The sequence below is a fragment of the Calidris pugnax genome, unplaced genomic scaffold, assembly GCF_001431845.1.
Source record: "Calidris pugnax isolate Ruff unplaced genomic scaffold, ASM143184v1 scaffold60, whole genome shotgun sequence".
NCBI classification, from domain to species: domain Eukaryota; kingdom Metazoa; phylum Chordata; class Aves; order Charadriiformes; family Scolopacidae; genus Calidris; species Calidris pugnax.
This window is the reverse complement of record NW_015090831.1, coordinates 2,257,863-2,270,481: the sequence shown is the minus strand read 5'-3', so window position 1 is coordinate 2,270,481 and position 12,619 is coordinate 2,257,863. Positions and strand designations below refer to the sequence as shown.

Genomic DNA, 12,619 nt, shown 5'->3' with positions numbered 1-12,619 from the left:
TTTTCCTAAAGGTTCTGCATATCACTGACAAATTACAAAGATCCTGTCACCTCCATCGTCTGAGCAGCTAAAAGGAAACTCTGGCATCTTTGAAAAATGTGATTTTATCACATTAACTCTGTAGAAACATCAGGGAAGGGAAAAACGTTCTCTTTCTTAATTTCCAAAGAACTAACCTGAAGTGCTTTAATTTTAATCATCTCCAAAATCTCTATGCAAAACGAGAATGATACTTTTCACATTTCTAATGGATTTAGAAGGTGACATTTCTTTGCAGATGACCACCAGGTAGTTACCAACAGCAGAGAGGAGATGACTTCTATCTGCTGTTAAAAATGGGGTTTCTGCAGCAACAACAAGGGAAGATGAATATTATACAATTACATGGAGAAGCTACCGGAGGCTGATGGGCACAGAATGGAGCATCTATAGAAGATTTTTTTTCTTTAAGGCAAAAGAATTTATTTTTATCATAAAAATGCAAGTTTTGAGGATAAATTCATGTCAGCTTACAATAGATGTGTGAAAAATAGCTCCTATGAGAAAGCAAAAATATATACACACAAACAAAATATTTCTTGCCCCAGTGCCAAAACCCACATCTTTTTGTTATAAAATCTGAAAATGGCTGCTACTGTTTTCAAAAGATCTTTCCCTCTACTTTCCCATCTTTACTGCTCAGTAAGTGAACGATGTTGCAAACGCTGTGGCAGAAGCAGCTGCAGAATGGCCAGAGTTTACACAGATCATCACGTGAGAAATTTCAGTGTCAACTGGCTTCTAACATAAGGATGCAAAAGCTTAAGTTGTACTTTAAAATGCTCAATCCCTATTCCTAGTAATTCCCTTCCGAACAGATAGGTGAGAGACATCATGGAAATGAATTTATTTCAGTTCAAAACAACTGAGTTTTGCTGTTTCACTTAGGCTTGTGCAGTGCCTAACCACAAAGCTTTTCAGTGCTGCCGTTATTAACTTCTTTCATTAACTCAGATTCGAGAAATACATTTGTTTTTAGCAACAATAAAGGACCACAGCCTTTAAAACGTCTGGGTATTTTAGCACTGCACAATTTCTGAATACAAGATGAAAGAAATACAAGGATTTATCTGGTATGTTTACTGCCCTCTCTTCGGAAGAAAAGTGCTGCAGTACATTTTAATTTTCTGTTTATTTCCCTAAAACCCTCTATATAATTTCCATTGGATGCAGTAAAAGCTATGGCCGAGCAAGAGCTGATTAGCTGCAGCTTCCCGAAGCGGCTGAGAAACAAAGCATCTCACTTAGGGCCCAGGAGCAGGTCAAAGTCCCCACATGGCAGCCCAAGGTAGCATCAGTGGGCTTTATAGAAGAAATCGAGATGAGTTTGTAGAGCAGATTGTTTCTGCCACAGAGTTTTTATCAACCACTCTTTAGGACTCTGTGGGCACCTCGGTTTGCTACGGGGTCATTGTTTATGGGGAGGATGACCCGTTGGGCTTAGGATGCTGCACGGTTGCAGGCAGAAGAACACCTCAAATAACACAGAGCGGTGCGAGAAAACACCTACCATGAAAGGATCTGGTTGTATCCGTACTGAAAATCCCTTTCCTGGCATTTCTGGACAGGATATGCCAATTGATTCTCCTAGAAGTAGAGGACTTTTAGGGTCATCGTTTATAGGGAGGAGGACCCGTTGGGCTTAGGATGCTGCACGGTTGCAGGCAGAAGAACACCTCAAATAACACAGAGCGGTGCGAGAAAACACCTACCATGAAAGGATCTGGTTGTATCCGTACTGAAAATCCCTTTCCTGGCATTTCTGGACAGGATATGCCAATTGATTCTCGTGGAAGTAGAGGACCTTTTTCAATTTGCCGAGGTCAGGGCGGAGGGCGGCGAGTTCAGCCAGGTTAAGCACCGAGCTTGCAAAGAGGATCCTGGAAAACAAGGAGAGCAGTGTTGGCTGTGGGTGAGGCTGCTGGCAGGGGTCACCCCTTCCCCTTCTCACCCCCGCCTCCCCAAGAAAAACATCACCCCTATAGGGACACATCAATAGCTAAGCCTTAATACCATGTAGCAGCATTGGAAGTTTTGATCTCTTTAAAAAGCAGCTGCTAAGAACCCAACTAGAAAAGCGACCGAATCTCATTGGTCTTCCCAGCTCGGTTACAGAGAGATGCAAAATAAAAAAAAAAAAAAAGCTGGATGGATTTTATTGAAAAAGGCAAGAAAAGCTGTATCTGAAGGACAAATGGAACAAAGATAAGGCTGACTAGGGAATACTTTGCTTGCCAGTTTCATTACACTTTACTTCTTTATGCAACCAACTACTGAAATTCAATATATGAGCAGGAATGGCACATGTTCATGTTATGACATAAACCCTTTTGATTTATGCAGTGTACTTATCTAGTATGGTCTGTTTTCCTTCTTATTTTTTTTTCTTCTTCTGTTTTATTTTCACATTTTTATTAGGTATCCTCTGTAATGAAATGTTGCTTCTACCCTTGCACCCCAGCACTGCCACAGCACTCCCACTATTCCACAGTCCACAACATCACACACATCCTTCAATTATACATAGCAGGCACAAACAACACTAACAAGCCTCGTACAATTTACCAGGCTCCCCAAAAATGACTGTACTTAAATATGTAATAGGAAATCGTGACCCTAACTGTAACCGGTGGCAGATTTCCCTACATTTCACCCAAAAAAAAGTACATGAGCATCGTCTCCTGTCCCCTGGTTAGCCCTGCTTTAAGGCAAAGTGTATCCTGAACCTGCAGAGAACCACATGGCTGTAGACATTCTCATCATAAGGGATAAAAAAATAAACTAAAATTGAGAGCCATTGTTTATTGAATATAAAACATTAAGCTTTAATAAGCTACTTTTCAACATAGCATGTTTTTGCTCCTTTTTTTTTTTGAATATAAAACATTAAGCTTTAATAAGCTACTTTTCAACATAGCATGTTTTTGATCCTTTTTTTTTGTGTGTGTGTGATTTCACCTTTCATTTTAGTGATTCAGAATTGATTTATGCAATTTTTAATTCATTTCATAGACTCAGAGAGATTTATGCAATTTTTAATTCATTTCATAGAATCAGAGAAATGGTTAGAGTTGGAAGGGACCTTAAAGATCATCGAGCTCCAACCCCCCTGCCCTGGGCAGGGACACCTCCCACTAAACCAGGTTGCTCAAAGCAAAGATTTAAAAATCTTTCCTATTTTTATTCCTATTCTTCATCCTATTTTATTCCATGGGTTTTCTGTTCAAGATTACTTCCAAACTGACATCGCTAGCATTAAAAACTTCTGATCCTGGCTGTGAACCTTCAAACTCAGATGAACTTCCCCAAACAGCCATATATATCCCACCATCACCTACGTTAACACGCACCATTCCTAGATAATCTGTATCTACAGAACAAACACTTCCTAGAGCACAGATCCTGTATCCATCTTCATCAACCTGAGTCAATGCTAATCTGAAAGGCTTACCAAAGGAAGAGATGAATGTTATTGCCTTGTTCATCAAATATTTGATCGTTCTAAAGGGACTGTCAAACAGAATGCCAATTAAGGTACGAGCTCGGGTTTATTATGAGCCATACCAAGATGAAAAAAAAAAAAAAAAGAAATAGTTTTACTAAGTCATCACTTATTTGTCAGGAAGAGTAATAACCTCTGGACCTCCTAACAACCTGGGTGCCAGACTGGAAGCAGAGGCAGGAAAAGTTCCTGGGGGCAATGCAATACCCCTGCGCGGAGACGGCCGCGAGTTTAGAGCTAGAACAACAAACACAAACAGGAGAAAACATACCCCAAATGTTAAAAAAAATTATATTAAATGCAATGAAACGGTTGCTGGGAAAAATTGTGGCTATTTCTGGATTGCATCACAGTTTATCCTTCCTTTTACTGATTTTTCAGAAAATCTCTTTTCGCGACAAGTTAGTTAGGAAGAAAACCGACTTGCTGCAGGATGGCAAAATGAAGTCTCTTTATTCAAATGCAGATAGGAAAAAAATGAGATGGCACATTGGGACTGAAAACACGGGAGGCAGTAAGAGATAGAGGCAAGAGTGGGAAGACGGTGGGGGAGCCAAGGCTAACATGACGACTGGAGAGAAAAAGGGCAACAGGGAGCACGGCGAGAAATGAGATCCTAGATTTAAACCTGGACAAAACCACGTAGCTCTGAAATATCTGAACTCTCTCAGATGGACAAAGGAATAACTAGAAGAGGAATATGAAAAAAAACCACAAACTCACCCTGTTATACCCACAGGAAAGGAAAATAATGTTTGCAGTACTGGCTTAGACAGAATGAAAGATTCAAGAGCATCATTAAAGAGCCAGAGGCTGGCTTCTAGGAGGGCAAGAAAGGCCAAAAACTTGGAAAGCAAGAGGTAGACACAAATTTTCTCCACCGTAAATGGGAAGGGATAAGACTCCATTAACAAGATTGCTTATCCTTGCCCAGCCCATCAATAGACCAGCTTCAAGAGAAAACTGTTGCGATTACCAGCAAATTCAGATTTGGAGCCTGAAATGACACAGCTTATGTTTCTTACAGGTAAAAAAAAAAAAAAAAAGAAAAAACATTTACATGACAATATTATTAGAGAACACCCTTCTGGATTCGCTTGCTTTACTCCACAGCGTTGCCAGAATTCAACCCAACAAACAAGATGTTCTTAGACATGTTTCTTTACTGGAATAAAAGCCGGTAACTACCAGTGATAAGCAATTTTTTCCAGCATTATTAAGCGGAATTATAAGCTGAAATAACACCTGACAGCACGAGTCCCTGTGAACGTGCCCATCCAGCAGCCACGCACGGGGCTGATGGACTCACGCAGGGCACCGGAGGATACGCTGGAGTGTATTTCCACTTAACACCTATTACAAGGGGAAGGAAGGGAAAGTTTATTATAATGTAACAGGCGACATAAATATATGTCAGTTGTCATTCCGTGTGACATCAACTTTCATTTTACCTCGGGTTATTATTTAAGTAATAAATCCTAACAAGGTGAGCTTTATCATCCCAGGGAGTGTATCCGGGAGGTAGAGACACAAGGTGATGGCAAGAACACTCAGAACATGATAATTCCTGACAGCTGCTGCTTGAGCACAAGTTAAATTGAACAGTTTATCTCAGCATAAAGATGTTATAAGGTTTTATGTTTAATTTAAAAAAATTAACATAAAACCCAGAGAAAGCAGAGTTAGGCAATCTTTCACAAACATGACATACTACAATCACAGTATAAGCTGGATTAGTACTTATTACCATGCTACTAGAGAATTAAGCTGTTTTTAGACCACCAAAGAGCTTTAAATTGCAACTTTTGTCTCTGTAAGAGAAACCTATATTTAAAACGTCTGCTAAATTCAAATTAACAGCTACATCATTAACTTACCATCTCACAAACCTCCCTCCCCCACCCTACATTTCAACGGCTATTATGGTATTCTTATCTAGACCTATCGACACTACAGCATATAATATATACAGTGCTCTTCAATAAATATATTGTGTGAATCCTCACAAAACCCGCGCTGAAGGTGACATTTTGAACGCCACTGCCCTAGCTCTCCTCTCGGAAATATCCCCCCAAAGTCTTTTTCTCTCTGTTAGAAATGACCTTCCCCCATAGAGCGTGGCCATCGCCCGGGCAGTGGCCCCACCGCCCTGGAGGCTGGCCAGGTTTCAGGGCCACCACCTCCAACAGGGCTCTTGGTCTTACACTAAGCTTGTGCTTAATCTGAATCGCTTAATAGTCCTTCTGACTTCTGAGGAACTACTTAGGTGAATTAAGTTAAGCGCGTGCTTAATTCATACCAACATTCACAGGAGGGAAGCTGAGCCTGCCCGCAGGTTCAGAGCCCCGGCGTGTCCAGAGAACAGCTCTGACCTTTGCTATTGCCTTTCCCCTTATTTTACGCCAAAGAACTGAAAAAAAATCAGTAAAATACAAAAGCCTTTATTTTTTAATGGCCAGCACACAAAACAACTAATATAAGTTTGCATTTATATCAAGCAAATTATAAAAGTAAAGGTGCTAAAGAATTTTTATTTTGCTTTATAAATCTTCTTTGTGTCATGTAACCACGATTTACTCTTTTACGGCACTGCCCTAAATCTTTCAATTAAATTCCCATGCAACTTAACTAAAAACACATTTTGCCTTCCCCTGGGGAGACCACACAGGGCATATTTATGTATCTATGGATGTGGAGGCTGAACTCTCCAATTCACCGGGCTTATAGCACAAAGTGAGTTTAAAACAGCACCTGATTTGGGCTGGAATATTCCCTCTGTCCGGGAGAAGCTCTGCCAGCACGAAGGACCGACAGCCACGGCCACCGTGATTTGGGCTGGAATATTCCCTCTGTCCGGCAGAAGCTCTGCCAGCACGAAGGACCGACGGCCACCGACACGGCCACCATTCACATCGCAGCAGAGGAAAAGAAGGACCACTTAGGGTATGATCCTGCACTGCAAATAAATTCCAAGGTCATAAATCTCTGCTGCAAAACAACTACATGCACTGTAAAATGAGTTTATGATTGAAGATCTGGCCATCCACAAAAAAGTGCTCCTCATTTTCCAGGTGCACTATTACGATAGTAATATCTAACTACGGAGTTAGATTTGGATATCGCTACAAATACAAACCTTTTAGGGGGATACAGGTCCTTTAGAAAACCCACCCTCTTCATTAGATGGCACTGACTGAATTGACATTCATTCATCCTTCAAGAGGAGAGCACAGAAGAAGCGGTTGTGCACCAATCTAGAACTAAAACCTTGAGGACTTGGAGCCATCAAATCCCACCATACTTCTCACAAGGCATTGATTGCTTTTTTCTCACTAAGCCCCAAATTATACTGTATATATAAAGTGCATTTCCTTTTCCTGAAATTTCAACTGGCAGGCCTAACATCATATAGCAGAACCACAAACCCACAGATTTTTACCCCAAATACCAATTTATTCTGGGCATGGTTCTTGTGTGCTCAGCAGAGCGAAGTCATGGTGCCACCTGAGACCATGCAGGCACCACGACCCGACAAATCATCATCAATCACCCTAAAATACAGAGCAGTCATGCCACTGCCGATGGCTACATTTTCTCCAGCTGATCAGAAACCAACCAAAATTTCATAGCAAATAAGAGGAGCTCAGGGGAAGGGTTTGCAGTGAGATTAGGGGCAGCTCATCCTTCTGGTGAAGACAAGCAGGGTTGGGGCAGGAAGAAACACTGAACAGTGCTCTCCTACATTCCCTCCTTAAACATCAGAGAAACGCAGAGCAAGGAGAAGACCAAAGGTATGACCATAAACACACCCACCTTGAGAAACCATGGCTTCAAAGACCACGGTGTCTTTGAGCTTCTTAAGAAGAAACCTGAGGGCGTTGGTTCCTCCATCTCATCCACTATCATACAGGTCCCTTCCATTTCAATTCAGAATTCAGACAAGTCGGTGGATTTGATTTTAAGTTATTTTTCAAATGTAAACTGTATATCAAATAACACTATTAATGCCTGGAATGTTAAACAGACCCATTATTTTTGTTTATTACTACACACCTTTTTACATGATCAACTTGTAGAAGTTGTGTTTTTATCACTAGACCAAGAATATACAAATTGCAATCAGATATAAAATGCTTTTCCATTTCCCATTAAACAATAGATGACTCTGAATTTCTGAACAATAAATACTAATAAGTGATAATATGAGAGTATACAGTATACTAAATTAACAATAATTTTTTTGACATGGAATTTACAAACGTCAAAAATGCTTATAGATATTATATATCTCATAAATTAAGGTTTTCTAGATAGTGCATAATTTGAAATGTTTACAGAAATAATTAAGTCTTACTATTTTACCGTTCTTTATTTTTCAGAACAAATCACAAGGGTTGTCATGCCTTTCATCTTAATTAGGCCATGTGTTTGTCTTATTTATTTGTTATGTACTTTCATAAACGTTTACAAATATTAATTGTAAAGAAAAATATTTTTTCCTCTTGCTGTAATTACTATCTGTACATATAGTACACACTGATAAATATTCACGGCTGCTTCCAGTTCAATAGTTTTGGATTTGGGGTTTCTCTTGTATGCTAAAGTACAGGAGGAATGAATAGCTTGGTTTGAACTCATATTGCCAATCCCTTTTTGATATTTTTGATTTACAAATGCATTCTCCCTCCCTCGTTTTATAGTATGTTATTCCAGACTATAACTGAAATTCTTGTTCCTACCATGGCAGACCTCAGTTATGTTTTCCGACAGAATTTACTACATTTTCCCCTTCTTCTTATATACCACATCCCAAACAAAGCTCTCACCTCTCCGCATGCACATCTGCTGTTTGACACAGCTGGAGTAGAAGGGGGCTGCGTTTCCAGCCCCATTATTGTACGTCCCACCATCTGCTGGGTCCTCTCGTGCCACCCAGACCTTCAGACCTCTGCTAGGACCACGGGTAGAATTTTTGAGGACCTCCCATCTCAACCTGCAAAACTGTTATCCAGCAAAACTGGACATCCAGCTGAAGCTGAATAATAGCAAATCTCTCACCTTAAAAACATGCAAGAGGTTACACAAATGCCTCATTTCGTTTGTGAATTATTTGCCTTCTCTCTCAATTCCTTCCTATCCCTCTGATTTTTTATTTCAATCAGCTGATCAGAATATTTATGTACAATCAACTCTCGGATTGAATTTTGGGGGCCAGATGCCCAGCTGACACAATTGGTTAAGAACTAGCCTTAAACCTATTTAATGACCTTTAACTCAAAAAGATATCGAAAAGGATGAGCAAACAGTTAATCAAAACTACTTTTCTATTTCATTTCAAGAAGTAAGCTCGAAAGAGACTCTCTCCCAGGTAAGGCTGTAAACGTCTGAGGGGGGAGTATTTTGGTTGGATTGCTTTGGTTTTTAGGCAACGGCACTGAAGCTTCTTGGATTTTATTAAGTGTGTGGTACTATTTTTTTTCCTGATTTGTAATTAAATTTGGCTTCAATTAATTACTGACAGATGCACATTTTTTACTTTAATGGCCAGATTGTTCACCATGGGCTACATCGTCCTCTCTGTTCCCACGAAGGGAGAGGTCGAGACCGAGCAGCTATAGCTGTGGTGATGGGGGGAAGGAGAAGGCCATGAATCCACATCATCTTCCTCAGTCAGATTTCACACCTTCAGCTTTAAATAATGAAGCAAAGGCACCATATTAGAGTAAAACAGAAGCAAATCAGAATAAGCCACTAGTGAGAAGTAGCCATGGATGGTCTATGCACAGGCTGACTCTGCTCAAAGGAAGGACATGGACCTGTAGGAACAGGTCCAACGGGGGACCACAAAGATGCTCAGGGGGTTGAAGCACCCATCCTAAGAAAACAAGCTGACAGAGTTGGGGGGGCTCAGCTTGGAGAAGAGAAGGCTCCGGGGAGACCTTAGAGCCCCTTCCGGTCCCTAAAGAGGGCTACAGGAAAGCTGGGGAGGGACTCTTCATCAGGGAGTGGAGCCATAGGACATGGGGTAATGGTTTTCAACTGCAATAGGGCAGATTTAGATTAGATATTAGGAAGCAATTCTTTGCTGTGAGGGTGGTGAGACCCTAGCCCAGGTTGCCCAGAGAAGCTGTGGCTGCCCCATCCCTGGAGGGGTTCAAGGCCAGGTTGGATGGGGCTTTGAGCCAACCTAGGCTGGTAGGAAGTGTCCCTGCCCATGGCAGTGGGTTGTAACTAGATGATCTTTAAGGTCCCTCTTAACCCAAACCATTCTATAATTCTAAATACATGCTGTAACAAAGCAAGACCAAGGAAGTAAGAAGAAAAAGAAAGGACAGTGTCTGAAGGCAACAAATTCTCCATGGGTAAATACACAGGATGTAGTCATATATAGTGAAAAAACCTTTTTAAAGGAAAAGACTCATAAAACTGATGTTCTGCTGCATTAGGTAACATTTAAATTGCATTATTTTTTTTTTAAAGTCTGCAAATTCATTTCATTGGGTATCTTACCCGTCCAAGTCTGGAGAAAAACCAAACATGTCAAATGATTGGCATAAAAAAACATAATATGCCCAAGAGGTTGTAAGAACAGGGAGAAGTCTTAAGATTTACACAGATCAACACTGATATTCAGTAGCAAATCTGAACAACAAACTTGGGGGGCCATTACTTCCCAACATCTGGCGTCAGGCTGGATCCAGGATGACAAAGAAGAGACAATGAACAACAAACTTGGGGGGCCATTACTTCCCATCATCTGGTGTCAGCCTGGATCCAGGATGACACAGAAGAGACACTCAACATCATGGATCTATGGACCTCACTGCATTGAAGGGAATCAACACAGATGCACCAAAATAGTGAGAGTTTCCCTTACAAAGGTTGATACAAATAGCTGCTCGAATGAACAAATGGCAGAGCGAAACAATGGCTGATTTTCCTTTCTTTTTACAAGTTTTGGCAAACTCAAAACTCAAATCTTCTCCCAATTTTCAAACTTACGGATTTTATAATAACAGAAGCCCCACTCACTTTGCACAACCACAGAGATGAGCAGGGTCCCAGCAGTTTCACGTTTCAAATGCCCCAAAAATCCCGCTCTACAAATATTTCAGACCGGTTTGCATGTTGCTTTCTGCACACCTTGGTATCTGAACACTGTTTTACAGATCTGAAGACTACGCTAAAAGGAACTTAGTTTTCTTAGCAAACAGATTTCACATTTTTCATATATCCCATGGCTCTGATTTCATCTCACACAATCTATAAACATCAAGTCCTTTAAAAAAAAAAAAATATTTTTTATGGAAGCGTTTAGCTAATTTTCAGAAAAAAAACTCCCACTCCAGAGCATCAACCCAAGGCCTAACTACTGCCGACGAATGGGGACCTCGGGAAAAGCAGGATTCTTCCCAGAAAACTAATACAGTCCTCGAAAAAACTCCGACTGTCATAAAACCTGAGCAGCTGGCAACTCTGTCACCATGAAGTATCCATATGGAAGACCGAGATGTGTCAAACTACCCAAAACGAGTTTGGATAGTGCAGAAGATGGAATAAATAATTCAGTATCTTCAACACTTTCAACAGCAGGTAGTAGATATGCTACCTGCTCCTGCAACGTGCCAAAATGTAACATGCGAGTGAGAGCGAGCGAGAGAATGTGAGTGTCTCCAACCTGTTTTCATGGGGATATTTTGCTCGAGGAACTTCTCTTTTTAGAGGCGTATGATCCGTATCAGATGTTTGTCAGGAGCAGGCAGCGCTACAGAACATTAGGAATAACTTTGTGACTTTAATATATATTCACAAAGTGCATACTCCTTCATAGACATATATACATATAAATTATCTTAATAAAATATTAGAACAAAAAATATAAGGAAAGCGGAAATATTTATTTCTCCCAACTGCCCTTCACACATATAAAACATTTGTTGCTGCAGCACAGGGGCAACTTTCCTGCTTTAATATGAGCAGAGCAAACTCTTCAATGTGATCAGCGAACTGGAAATCAGAACCACAATTTCAACATTTCTGCTCTGTGTTCGTACAATAGTTCAACTAGAAAACCACATTGTGCAGGGCTAATCTTCTTCCTTCTCTTCCTGTGAGAAAGAGTCAAACATTGGTGCATAAACTTACATTATTTGTACTTACAGAAGATGAAGTGGCACTTTTGTTCCCTAAAAAATTAAAAAAAGATTATTTAATATTTGAAAGTCTCCAGACCTGTATTTGGAGGACCAAACCCCCCAACCACACGGTGGTATTTATCTACCAGCACATAGCCACCTATGCTACAAGGACAGGCTGAGAGAGTTGGGGTTGTTCAGCCTGGAGAAGAGAAGGCTCCGGGGAGACCTTAGAGCCCCTTCCAGTCCCTAAAGGGGCTCCAGGAGAGATGGGGAGGGACTCTTGATCAAGGAGGGGAGCCATAGGATGAGGGGTAATGGTTTTCAATTGAAAGAGGGGAGGTTTAGGTTACATATTAGGAAGAAACTCTTTATTGTGAGGGTGGTGAGACACTGGAACAGGTTGCCCAGAGAAGCTGTGGCTGCCCCATCCCTGGAGGGGTTCAAGGCCAGGCTGGATGGGGCTTTGAGCAACCTGGTCTGGTGGGAGGTGTCCCTGCCCAGGGCAGGGGGTGGCACTGGATGATCTTTAAGTTCCCTTCCAACCCAAACCATTCTATGATTCACCAAACACACAGGGACAGCAGATAGTCCAATATTCAAAAGCATATCAGGAAGGAAAATGCCCGTCTTTGTGCATTACACATTATTTTCAGCCTTTAGATTTTCTTCTGAGATCATTTTTTACCTCTGCAAAGCCCACGCTCGCTACCAGCTCCAAACGGCTACACCGGAATGCCTGAATGACCGACTGAAGTGAGATTTTTCAAAGAAGTGAGACAAACGCCCTCCTAAATTCGAAAGCTGCCAAACATATTTCATCAGACTTTCAAAAAATAATTGTTTGGTCTGTTCTGAATTAAGCTTTAAGTGCTTTAAGAGAGGTTTCTCTACAAACATGGCTCGAGATCACAAAGGGGAGCATTTGGATTGAATGTAACCC

The 12,619-nt window shown here is 40.9% G+C and overlaps 1 protein-coding gene across 6 annotated transcripts in view; it reads right to left on the bottom strand.

Annotated features, from left to right (window-relative positions):
• GTDC1 (glycosyltransferase like domain containing 1) overlaps window positions 1–12,619 on the bottom strand; it is a 212,511-nt gene that overhangs the window by 109,545 nt on the left and 90,347 nt on the right. For 5 of the 6 annotated variants that reach the window (XM_014941198.1, XM_014941203.1, XM_014941201.1 and 2 more), the window contains exon 3: window positions 1,752–1,919. In XM_014941198.1, coding sequence (XP_014796684.1) covers window positions 1,752–1,919 — 168 coding nt within the window. Of the gene's footprint in view, window positions 1–1,549; window positions 1,645–1,751; window positions 1,920–12,619 lie in introns of those variants that run through there. The other variant, XM_014941204.1, reaches the window with a different exon arrangement.